The 13,404-nt window shown below is 36.9% G+C and overlaps 1 protein-coding gene across 1 annotated transcript in view; it reads left to right on the top strand.

The window, feature by feature from the left end:
- The window catches only part of LOC121389862 (phosphatidylinositol 4,5-bisphosphate 3-kinase catalytic subunit alpha isoform-like), a 54,317-nt gene extending 46,649 nt beyond the window's left edge, over positions 1 to 7,668 (top strand). The window contains 2 exon segments of the mRNA XM_041521510.1: positions 1,707 to 1,858; positions 3,088 to 7,668. Coding sequence (XP_041377444.1) covers positions 1,707 to 1,858; positions 3,088 to 3,349 — 414 coding nt within the window. The 3' untranslated portion in view covers positions 3,350 to 7,668.
- The last annotated feature ends 5,736 nt before the right edge of the window (positions 7,669 to 13,404 follow it).

The raw sequence follows: 13,404 nt of genomic DNA, 5'->3' as shown, positions 1-13,404 counted from the left end.
TTGTCTTTGATGCACAAGTTAACTATAAACACAAGGGCTGTCAATAGGTTTTCGTTGGAAAAAGCATTTAAATTCATTTTAAAACAGGTTTTTTCATGATATGTAAGAAATTGAATACAACATACCATTTATCTTACAACTCATTTAAAAATGTATCCAACTCGCTTTTGCACATTAAACCAACTCGTAAGATAAATGGTATTTAACGGCCACTCATGTAGTATTCTTTATATCATTACTGTAGGATATATTATATTGAAACATTTAATTTTATTTATAATGCTGGGACACCTATTTTCGTCATATGTGGAAGAATTTTATTTTTTATATCAACTCGAGTGCATGAATGATGGTGATCAGGACCAAGGAATTGGTATCACAGATGGCTGGAAAATGTGTCTTGAGGGATCCTAAATTACATTTTCATTTTGGGGGTGGCCTAGACCCTCCACCAACTGCAGATGCCGTTTACACCTGCATTCTAAAAACTCCATTCTGTAGTGCCATACCCAACAATTTCTTTCTGGCAGAAAGCCTGTAATGGTGCATGATGTTAAAAGAAACCACGGTAGTTAATAATATAGTTATTACTATTGCACCTCAACTGGTATGTGCTATCCTGTCTGTGGGATGGTTCATATAAAAGATCCCTTGTTACTAATGGAAACATATAGCGAGTTTCCAAATGTTTGACATCCTGTAGCCGATGATTAATAAATCAATGTGCTCTAGTGGTGTTCTTAAACAAAACAAACCTTTTTTTATTAATATTTTGGTGCTTTTGAAGATAACATATTTAAACGAGCTTCCATTTTGTAGTACCGGCCTTGGTGGTGTCGTGGTTAGGCCATCGGTTTACAGGCTGGTAGGTACTGGGTTCGGATCCCAGTTGAGGCATGGGATTTTTAATCCAGATACCGACTCCAAACCCTGAGTGAGTGCTCCACAAGGCTCAATGGGTAGGTGTAAACCACTTGCACCGACCAGTGATCCATAACTGGTTCAACAAAGGCCATGGTTTGTGCTATCCTGCCTGTGGGAAGCGCAAATAAAAGATCCCTTGCTGCTAATCAGAAAGAGTAGCCCATGTAGTGGCGACAGCGGGTTTCCTCTCAAAATCTGTGTTGTCCTTAACTGTATGTCTGATGCCATATAACCGTAAATAAAATGTGTTGAGTGTGTCGTTTAATAAAATATTAGTTTCTTTCCATTTATGTATAATTTTTATGTTCCGAGTAAAATAATTTTCTGTTGTCATGAGCTTAATTTATATCACTCAACTTGTTTGGTTGCCATTCCTGTAAGGTTGTAGTGTGCCAATCAATGAAGTCACAAAGTGTTGTGTCCCACTTGGCTTTTTAGTGGGACATATAAATTTGATATGTACCAAGATATTTTTAACCATATATGTAGTGTTACACTAGGCCAGGTATAACAATGAGTATAGCATCTTGAAAGACGTCTGTGTTATTATTAATACACGTACAATCAGTGTTGTTGGAGATGGCACATTGTGGGCAAACTGAAGTGATTGAACACTACAAGCCACGTCAAACAGCTGGGTGAACACACCACCCAGCCATTACTTATTTCGTGAATGAATCGTGAAACATATTTGATTTTTTTTTTTTTTTTTTTGTAATGTGTATTTTTCAGGACTTTTAATTGACATTTTTTATTATTGTTAAATTAACATGTTTTTACAGGTATTCCATATTGACTTCGGTCACTTTCTTGACCACAAGAAAAAGAAATTTGGGATCAATAGAGAACGGGTACCATTCGTACTAACTGAAGATTTCATCCGAGTTATTGCCAAAGGAGTGGACCAGCCATCAAAACAAGTTGAATTTCAAAAGTAAAAATCATTAATTAGCATTAAAAATATTTCAACTTGACCTGTATAAAGATATAAAGTCATGACCTCAAACTTATACTGTAGGATCTCATGCAAAGATGCATGGAATTTGAATGTTGGGTCTTTTCATTTTGTCCAGTGCACCTTGAATGAACCTATGTATAACCTAAAGAACAGTACTTTTAAGTTTAACCCGTACCCCCAATAAACACACACACCTTTTAACAACCAATACTCTGATTACTCGACCAAATATAATGCTAAGATACTAAATACCTGCAAAGTAAACAATGTGCTTGTGTTTCTTACACTAGGCCAGGTATAACAATGATCATGTTAGGTGTCAATACTGGGGTGTCTAGGCCAAGTATAACGGTGACCATGTTAGGTGCCAATAGTTGCTCATTCAGCAATGTACTGGGGCTGTTCTTACAAAATGTCCTTTTCTTCCATGTGCAACAATTGTCAAATGTTAGGCTGTTCTTACAAAAACAAAGTGCTCAGTGTGTTTAAGCAAACATTTTCCAGCTTTTGATCTAATTTCAACAATTTTTGGCAGAAAGTAATTTTTACAAATAAACTGAATTTTATCTCAAAATTATTGCACAAGTTTATAGTGTGCAACAATATTATAAATAACATGGCAAAATATATTATGATTAACAAAAGTTAAATAAAACAAAACGTACTTTGTCTGCAAAGTTGGTTGAATTATGCTGAGCGTCCTGGCTAGTAACATTACGTCATTCCTGGCTAGGGACATGATGTCATTCGTGTGAACATGTATTACGCATGCAAGATTTTGTGTCTTGACACATGTCCACTAAAAAAAAAAAAATTATTGCACAGTCAGAATTGTCCGTTTTACTATTATTTTATCCTGGAACCACTCTTTCTATTAATGGAATATGATGACGGATAAAGCAAAGTCATATCCGTATAGTAGCAGGATGTGACTTTTGACATCACACACATAGCCTACATTACAAAATTGCTCATTTAACCTCTAGGTCACTGTACAATGTGGCTGAAATAACAGAAATAATTATAGCTTTTCTCCTTAATTTTTATGGTCTGCAGGATAAAGATAATCATCAGGCCGAACGAGAAATTCTTACCTTCACAGGATAAAGCAGATATCCGACATCATTAACTAGTTATTCTCTGTTTACTATAGTAAGATTAAATGGGTATGTAATAAATTGCTCTGCTCTGGTGTTTCCCTACAGGTTTCAGGAGCTGTGTTGTAAGGCGTTCAGCATTCTGCGTAAACATGCCAACCTCTTCATCACGCTGTTCACGCTGATGTTGTCTTGCGGGATCCCCGAGCTGCAGTCTCTTGACGACATCGGCTACATCCGCAAAACTCTGGCCGTCGAGAAATCGCCGCAGGATGCCGCCGAGTACTTCATAGCTCACTTCCGCAACGCGTACGGTGACCAGTGGACGACCAAGTTCGACTGGTTCTTCCACAACATGAAACAGTGGTAGCCAGACCATCACATAGTAATACAAGCAGTAGGAATGAAAAACACAGACTACTTAACATTGGTTTTGGAGAAATTACTGTGTTAAACTTGGATACAGTTAACCTCCAATTGTCATCAAATTATTTTTTACATCTACATAAGACTAGTTCCGTATGGAAAAAACAGACTATGTAACATTTGTTTTTTAGAAATTACTGTGCTAAAACTGGATACGGTTTACCTCCAATTTTCATCAAATGATTTTTTACATCAACATAAGATGAGATTGAGAACATGAAGGGAAGAGGTATTCAAGTGTTGAGCTTTTTACAAAATAACAAGTGAAAAAAGACTACAGAAAAACAACTTGAAATTACTGTGTTGAAAGCAAATACTATTTACCTCAAAGTTTCATCAGATAATTTTTTTACATGGTGCATCTACAGACATGTTTTTGACGTGAACATAAGATTTGTTTGAGAACATTGAACACAATAGGTATCCAGTAGTGTTGAGTTCTTTACAAGAAAAACTTGTTATGTACAGCTAGCTGAATTGTAATGAATCTGTCCGAGGTATAGATTGCTCTTTGTGGACCATGTTGAGTTTCCTCAAGCATTTGTGATCTGAAATGTGATTAAGTACTTAGTAGTGTTTTCATATTTTTCATAGTACTTCCTGTTTGTTCATTGAAGAAACATTGATGAGGCTTATCTTGAAAACTGTTGTTACCTGTAACCTTGTAGGTACAGAAAATATATTTTGTTTGTGGCTATAATTCTTTCTTTTTTTGGTTTAAGAAACATTCCGTCGTTTCTTTATTATTATTTTTTTTCAATCTAATGCATATAAAGCTATAAAAAAACTGGTAAGCTTACTAAAATGGTGGGTTGGTTTGGGTGACAGTGGTTAAATTTTGTCTAAAAGTTTGGCCCAATTCCAAACATGCCGTATCAAACATGATTACACTGATGTTTTTAGTAATTTAATACAGTATCATTTATCACATGTATTTTGTCTTGATTATGTAAGTAACAAAATGGAACAATCATGTCTATCAAATTGAGTTGTATAATATATTTATTTACTTTTCATATATTAAACAGACCAAAACAGTTATCCTTAACACAATATATAATATAAAATATATAGCTCTGCTTGGTTTTTGAGATATATTCACTGGTGTCATTTAGCTGAACAATGGAAATACACTAACTAAAAGTAACATTAAGTACATGTGTCTATGAAAAGGCAAGCACCAAAAGTGTACCTTAATTTTACTTTGAAATGTGTAAGTTGTAGTTATGAAAAGAAAAAAACATATTTAGACCATTGGGCAAATCAACCAAACGTAAGTTCCATACAACAATGATTTCTGCAGGCCAACATCAGTTGGGACTGTAGTATTTTGAGCCCTGATGAATGAAAGAATGAAAGTAGTGGGTGACTTGATAACTTGTAATATTCCAGACTGACTTGTACATAGAGAATACTAAATGAGTTGTAATATAATTGTCTCACACGGGAACAAATGTATTTTATTTATTATACCGCACATCAATGAATAAAATTCGCACAAAATGATTTTCAAAATAACTTAACAAGACATGAAAATGCGCAGATTAAATACTGAGAAAATTATGTCGCTTACCAAATGATGTCGTTTAGTGAAATGACGTCATGTTATGGCTACTTCATTTAACTATTTATCAATGAAACGTTGCATTCCTATGCCACACATTTATCAAAGATTTTTACACAAACAATATTGTAAACATATTCAAGGCTAAATTAAATTATTAAAAAAACCTCTTGTTAAATTATGCTGCTAACATTAATTGTAATAATTGACGGCAAGTATTTTTCCAATTTAAAAATATAAAATGAAAGAACCATGTGCACACTTTTCGCATAATATCTATGCGGAGTTGTACTGTGTGACACCGTTGCTCATGTGATCAGAGGTCATAACCTCGCAAAAAATGTATTTCCACATGTGAAGAGATGATAAATATCACATGGGCATCTCTTCCACCACAGTGTAATAAATTGTAGTTTATATAGATAACCAGAATGTTATGTACCTATAGCTAACCAGAAAGCGATGTAGACAGAATGTTATGAATGTCTTTGAGGGAACCACTTAATCTGTTTGTGTGTAATTTGTTTCACCTTTCTCTGTTAAACGGTTGAATGTTCATGTCACATATGTCATCAACATGACAGACCATAGAATCATCAACATGACAGACCATAGAATCATCAACATGACAGACCATAAAACCATGAAAATGACAAGACCATAGACCCATCTATATGGCAAATCATAGAACCATCAACACAACAGATCGTAGAACCATCAACATGACAGATCATAGAACCATCAACATGACAGTTCATAGAACCATCAACATGACAAGTCATAGAACCATCAACACAACAGATCGTAGAACCATCAACGTGACAGATCATAGAACCATTAACATGAAAGTTCATAGAACCATCAACATGACAGGTCATAGAACCATCAACACAGCAGATCGTAGAACCATCAACGTGACAGATCATAGAACCATCAACATGACAGTTCATAGAACCATCAACATGACAGGTCATAGAACCATCAACACAACAGATCGTAGAACCATCAACGTGACAGATCATAGAACCATCAACATGACAGACCATAGAACCATCAACGTGACAGATCATAGAACCATCAACACAACATATCGTAGAACCATCAGTGTGACAGATCATAGAATCATCAACATGACAGTTCATATAACCATCAACATGTCAGACCATAGAATTATCAACATGACCACAGAACCATCAACGTGACAGACCATAGAACCATCAACATGACAGACCATAGAACCATCAACATCACAGACCATAGAATCATCAACATGACCATAGAACCATCAACATGACAGTCCATAGAACCATCAACATGACAGACCATAGAATCATCAACATGACCATAGAACCATAAACATAACATACCATAGAACCATCAACATGACAGTCCATAGAACCATCAACATCACAGACCATAGAATCATCAACATGACCATAGAACCATAAACATAACATACCATAGCACCATCAGCATGAATATCTGTACAATCATTCCACTGACATAATTGATGGCACTACTGACATGACAGTCCATCACACCAGACGTTGGTCCATAGCCCGACTGACATAACAGTCCATTGCACCATTGATAACGGCCCATAGCATTAGATTTGACATTCTGTAACACCAGTGGTATGATACGATGATTTATTTAACAGTCCATAAGTAAAATTACTGACATGGCAATTCATAGCACCACTGACACAAAAGTCCATTTTACCATTGACGACCTTTCATAACACCATTGAAGCCCTCACATTTCGCTTCAGTATTTAACATTGCTGATGTAAAATCTTTTTTTTATTATCATTAAAGAATACTTGTATGGTCATTTAACAAATGTATGCTGAGGTAATGTGTATTCTAGCTGAAGCAAACTGCTTTTACCTCAGCATTTGTTTTTGCTGGAGCAATTTTCTAAATTTCAATGGCTGTATTGATGTTACTATTAAAATAAAAGTGTGTAGGTTAGTGAAACGAACACTGTAATCACTTCACTGAAGTAAACGTTAGTCTTAAATATGTTGACTTCATCTTACAGAAACATCCTTCGGTTTAGTTTTGAAACCTCAGTTTACGTGAAGTATGAATAACCGCAGGAATAAGGCTGGGATAATATGTATGGTTGTGCAATGCCGCTTTGATGATGGTAACGTGATTCGTGTGCTTATCTAGCAGGAATCGCTGCAAAGTGCAAACTGATTTGCTGCATAACCGTCCACAAAAAAAGAGAATCATTTGGACATGACAGTGGTTGAAATTAGCACTTGTCTGCTTGTCCTGACAAGTGAAAAATCAGGTCTGAAAATGTTCAATGCAGTTTCATTTTGAGCAATCAAAAACTAATGTCCTTGCATTTGAATAAAACTAACAACTTACTTGGACAAGTGAAATTATTGGTGGACAAGTAGATTTTGAGATATATTTGTCCGGAATCATACATATCTATTTCAGCAGTAATTTCGCCATACATATGGGATACTTACTTAAGGAATGTAAATCCTTGTTTATAATGGACTAAAATAGAAACATCTTCTTTGTAATTGCTATACAATTTTGTGTTACTAGTTATCTATTTTGTTTGTCTAGGTTGTGTGTCTGTTTTCCGTCCATCTTATATTTCTTCCACACAAGTGTTGGTAAACGAGTTTCTTTATTTGCATCAGAAACATTAATGTAATTAAACTATTAATTAAACCATTTCTGTTGGAATTATTTTATTTTATTATATATATATTTTTTTATATGGGTATGATATAAACTATTTAAAATCCTTCAGTTTTGTTTCAGTTATAGAAAACCAATATAACTATTAACCCCAGAGTTTGTTTTTCTTTGAAAAATATATTAATTTGATTAAATTTCCGCTTCAGTGTTAATATTGCCTGGCAAAAAGACAGGAACAGGTAGGATATAGGCATCATTTATAGGTGGCAGTATCGGTGTTGTCATTTTGTGTTGGTCTACAATAATTAGTTTAAAAAATAAAAGAGGTAGCTCAACCAAACCTTGTTTTTATCAGAATCTACAAGTGCTAGTCAGAGATTATGAAAGCATTTTTGAGTCTGCTTTTGACTCTATCGCTGAACACACACACACACACAACCCCCACACATGCGGCCAAAACAAATGTACCAAAAAAAGAATAACAGAGAACATTTATTAATCATTGGCTATTGGATGTCAAATATTTATTAATTATGATACTTAGTCCACAGAGGAAAGACACTACATTTTTCACGGCCTTTAATATACCGATCTTGGTATCCAGGCTGGATTGGTACAAACAATGGTGGGTTCAATCCTATGACCCAAGCACTAAACTGGCTGATCGAGAGATCTTTCCCCTTGTGGGACGTGTCAACGATCAAGGTAAAGGTTCATGCAGCATCTGAATGAGCACCTCAGTCAATTGAGTGCTCGCTTGAGGTGCTTGCGTCGCAGGATCGAACCATCTCGGTGGATCCATTCAGCTGATTGGGTTTTTCTCGTTCCAACCAATGCACCACAACTGAACAAAGGCCATGATATGTGCTTTCTTGTCTGTGACAAAGTGCATATAAAAGATTCCTTGCTGCATTAGGAAAAATGTAGCGGGTTTCGTCTGATGACTACAAGTCAGAATTACCAAATGTTTGACATCCAATAGCCGATGATTAATTAATCAATGTGCACCAGTGGTGTTGCTAAAAAAAACACACAACTGTGTGAGCACTGTGACTGTGGTAATAACTGTTAAATGATATGAAGTGACGTTTTACTTTGTACTGTGGTAGTGATGTGTTGAATAACACCATCAGTATTTGGCACCATCTTGTAATGTACAAGTATAAATTAGAATTGCTGTTAATACTTTCATTTCAGATATGGTATAGTGATTAAGGCATCAGAAATAAGTTGGTAGGTATGGGTAGACCATCTTTACATCTATGAAGACACTTTGACATAAACTTGTTATCTGTGCACACTTTTTGAATGAAATCCATGACACTTCAAAACTGTCCGATCCACGTCACATGTGTTACTGACTCTTTTGGGATTGTCCTGTCCAACCCATCACCAATGTCTAATGTGTTGGAGATATTCTACATAGCTACTAGCCAGTATGATTTATCGTAAAGCACACAAGAACACCTTGATGTATCATAGTTATTCAGTAGAGCATGTCACGCGAGTTATCGTAGAATTGTCGTTATATAGAATAATGATGAAGTTCATGTTTAATTTGTTAGCATGATTAATGCAAACTTCGGTTTGTTCATACATCCATGTGTCTAAATTGCTAATATTTATTTTTGTTTAAACATTTATTCATCCGATATTCATTTCCAGTATTTACCGGTAATAAAAAGTGCAGAGTTTATTGGAGACAAGCCGGATAAATACATTCTGGACATAGTTTATATTGGCGTAGCCAGGATTTCATGGCCACACACACACAGGGTGCGTGCATGCGTGCATGTGCGTGCAACCAAAATGTCTATGAGTTGTAATGGGATGACAGAAAACTATAAAAAAAAGTGGTGGTGATAAAAAGAGGTGATTGTGGGGGTCATGACCACTATGTCCCCACCCCTCTGAATACGCCAATGTAAGTTTGTATGTTGAGAAAGATATTTGCTGCAATAAAATATTTTGACTGTACGAACATGAATACCAAGTTATCTTACAACTGGTCTGAAATTTGTCATTTTAGAGGCCGTTCAACAATTATGTAATACTTTTTTGTTTGTTTAACGACATCACTAGAGCACATTGATTTATTAATCATCGTCTATTGGATGTCAAATATATTGTATATTTGACATAGTCTTAGAAAGAAAACCTGCTACATTTGTTTCATTAGTAGCAAGGAATCTTTTTATATGCACCATCCAAAGACAGGATAGCACATACCACGGCCTTTGATATACCAGTCGTAGTGCATTGGCTGGAGCAAGAAATAGCCCAATTCGCCCACCAATGGGGATCGATCCAAGACCGACCGTACATCAGGTGTGCGCTTTACCACTGGGCTACGTCCCACCCCTTTGTGAATACAAATAGCAAATATAACTTCTTTTAAATTGCTTGGCATGGAACTAGTTTCGAGAAACCAAAGCTAGTATAATGTGATGAATATAGACCAGCTGATTAAATAATTCATTTGACGGTTTACATGTCTATCCAAAAAGTCAACGTTTTATTATGTTCTGTGATAAACTAGTAATATGTCAACCTTGTCTCTGTCTGTCTGTCTGTCTGTCTATTTTTCTTTAATACCTTTTTTGTTGTTGTTGAACAAATATATCAATTCATCTTTTAGGGATGAACTGGGGTGGGTTTAATGCCTAAAGACACATCCCACTTTTGATGGCTATGAAAATACAGCTTTTTATGACCAGCTGAATATACAAAGATAGCAACCAAAAAAACCCAAAATATATTTAATAAACCACTTGTGTCTTTCTGGTTTCTTTATCTAAAATATATATTTAATAAACCATGTGTGTCTTTCTGGTTTCTTTGTCTGAGAGTGAGTTTCTTGATGGAAAAGTTGTTATACCTAACTATTTGAACACAAGAGCACACTAAAACCCTGTGTTACATCGAACATTGTATGTATTGTAATAGTATTGTAATAAATGTAATATATTACAAACGTTAATTAGTTATTCTTTTTCACCAGGCGGTAAAAAAAGTATTCTCCTTCATGAACTGTTGGCTCCGCAAGGCTCAGTGGGTAGGTGTAAACCACTTGCACCGACCAGTGATCCATAACTGGTTCAACAAAGGCCATGATGGGTGCTATCCTGCCTGTGGGAAGTGCAAATAAAAGATCCCTTACTGCTAATCGGAAAGAGTAGCCCATGAAGTGGCGACAGCGGGTTTCCTCTCAAAATCTGTGTGGTCCTTAACCATATGTCTGACGCCATATAAACGTAAATAAAATGTGTTGAGTGCGTCGTTAAATAAAACATTTCTTTCTTTCTTTCATATGAACTGTTGAGAATAAAGAGTCGTGTATACCCAGCTGGAAAGTGGTTCAAAGTCATGTACTTATATCTACATGGTTAAACAGTAGAGCTGGGCGGTATACCGTATATACCGTTCGGTATCGGTATAATGTCAATACCGATTTACCATACCGAGCAAATTTCAAAATGCCGAAATTTTGGTATTGAAAAATGTTATCCGCCATTTAGTAAAGCACTAACAATATGTCTGAGGAACACAAAATAGCTGAAAAGAATAGACAGATGAGGGTTTTGTGTATGGAATTTAATTTTATTTAGATGAAATTAGCGGGTACATTTAAAGCCGGGTATACCGAAAATACCGCTCGATATCGGTATTGTATCAATATCTGATACCGTTCCGATACCGAGGTAAATCACACCAAAAATACCGATACCGATACCGAACCTGAAATTTCAATACTGCCCAGCTCTATTAAACAATGCTGAAATAAAATACTTCATGTACTACTAAAAACAATTTAAAGATCAAGCGATGTTTTCATCATTAATTTCTGGAAATTCATTATGATAGCTAGAACGTATTGTGGCTCATGATGCAGTTCCACGCTGGTTTCTCGAAGTGAGGTGTTGGTAACCCATAAATGAATTCAAATCCACATTCATTGACACTAACCGAAATGTAGTCTTAATTTTTTGTCAACATGGCGCGTACAAGACTTTGATGGCGAAAGATTGCGAATAATAGGCATGTTTAATGAAGGAATGTCCTACAAAACTGTTGGTCGGTTACCCCTATTTGGATATAAGCTACTGAGGGCGGGACGAAGCCCAGTGGTAAAGCGCCTGCCTGATGTGCGGTCGGTCTAAGATCTATTCTTGTCAGTGGGCCCATTGGGCTATTTCTCATTTCAGCCATTGCACCATGACTGGTATTTCAAAGGCCGTGTATATGTGCTATCCTGGCTGTGGGATGGTGCATATTAAAAAAAATCCCTTGCTACTAATGGAAAAAATGTAACGGGTTTTCTCTCTAAGACTGTCAGAATTACCAAATGTTTGACGTCCAATAGCCGATGATTAATAAATCAATCTTCTCTTGTGGTGTCGTTAAACTACACAAACAAACTAACTTTTATAAGCAGATTGGGACAGTAAACAGTATCATCAGCAAACGAGAAATAAAGGGCCTTTCAAGATGTGGACGGCTTCATATGACGTCATCATGCGAAGATCGCGACCTGCTCCACTTGGCCAGGTAACAACCCTCTGCCACAAGCACCATTCTGAAAGAGACACTGGGAAATCGATCAAACGTGCTGTCAAGAATGTTGATCATATTAGCGCAGGCACCGTTTGGTATGGTGTTTGGTGAGACATGGCTACAACTTGAGGACATAGGGGAAGATTCAGTGGTCGGACGAGAACAGGTTCTTGTTGCTTGACACGGCGAAGAAACACGGCATACATTCCCAGGAACATTCGTCCCACAGTCGCCTTTGATGGAGGATTAACCATGATGTCGGTTGCTTGTGCCATGATTACACGCTGGGTGTAGCCACTATGCAGGGAAATCTGACGGGCGGCAGGTACAGGCATCAGGTCCTGGATCCGATCGTTGTACTACATCTCTATAACCACCCTCTGGCCACCGGACGAATCTATTATATATAGACGACAACGCGAGACCACATCGTTTCCTTCTGTACGTGCTGTAACCTTACCGTGATGCAAGGGTGTAACATTCTCTTTGAGAATGGCCAATACAGCACACTTCCCCTTTTGGGGCACTTTGTTGGTTGTGAGGTGCTAGATGATGGGGTTCTGGCGATTGAGTTGGGGGCATATCTATGTATATGTTTTTTGGCAACACACTACTTTGGTCCGGAATTCACTCAGACGCGTGGTCAGGGAGGCCCGACATGATCAATCGGTTGATCATGCCTAGCTCGAGAGCAAACAACATTTGTTTTGTTTATATTTGCCAAGAACGGACATTGTTTTAATAACCTTTTGTATTTGTTGCTCTTGGGGCCGTAGCTAGGGTCATTCAGGTGATTGATTGTTTTATTGCCTGAGTATATCAACCATGTATCCCTGTCATGGGTGTCTGGTGGTCATCCGCAGCTCCAGGTCCCCTTGTTGGACTCCATGGTGGGTGGGGGGCATGGTTGATTAATTTTTTCCTATAAATTATGGCTTCAAACCATTCTCAAACTCTTGATGGGACCCTGAAAAGGGTCCACACTGAGGTTTTAGATTCTTCATAATCTAATTTAAAATCTATGACTATTTCTTCAATTGTGAAGAAATATACGGTGCTGACATCAGATTCCTGGCCGAGGTTTCTGGTTATCAGTTCATCTGATGACGGAGCCTTGAAGAGAGTTTTCACCGGCCTCGGTGGTGTCGTGGTTAAGCCATCGGACATAAGGCTAATAGGTACAGAGTCTGCAGCCCGGTACCCGCTCCCACC

Source organism: Gigantopelta aegis, chromosome 15, assembly GCF_016097555.1.
Source record: "Gigantopelta aegis isolate Gae_Host chromosome 15, Gae_host_genome, whole genome shotgun sequence".
In the NCBI taxonomy this organism is placed as follows: Eukaryota; Metazoa; Mollusca; class Gastropoda; order Neomphalida; family Peltospiridae; genus Gigantopelta; species Gigantopelta aegis.
Note: the sequence above shows the minus strand (reverse complement) of the source record. Positions and strands in the feature narration are given on the sequence as shown.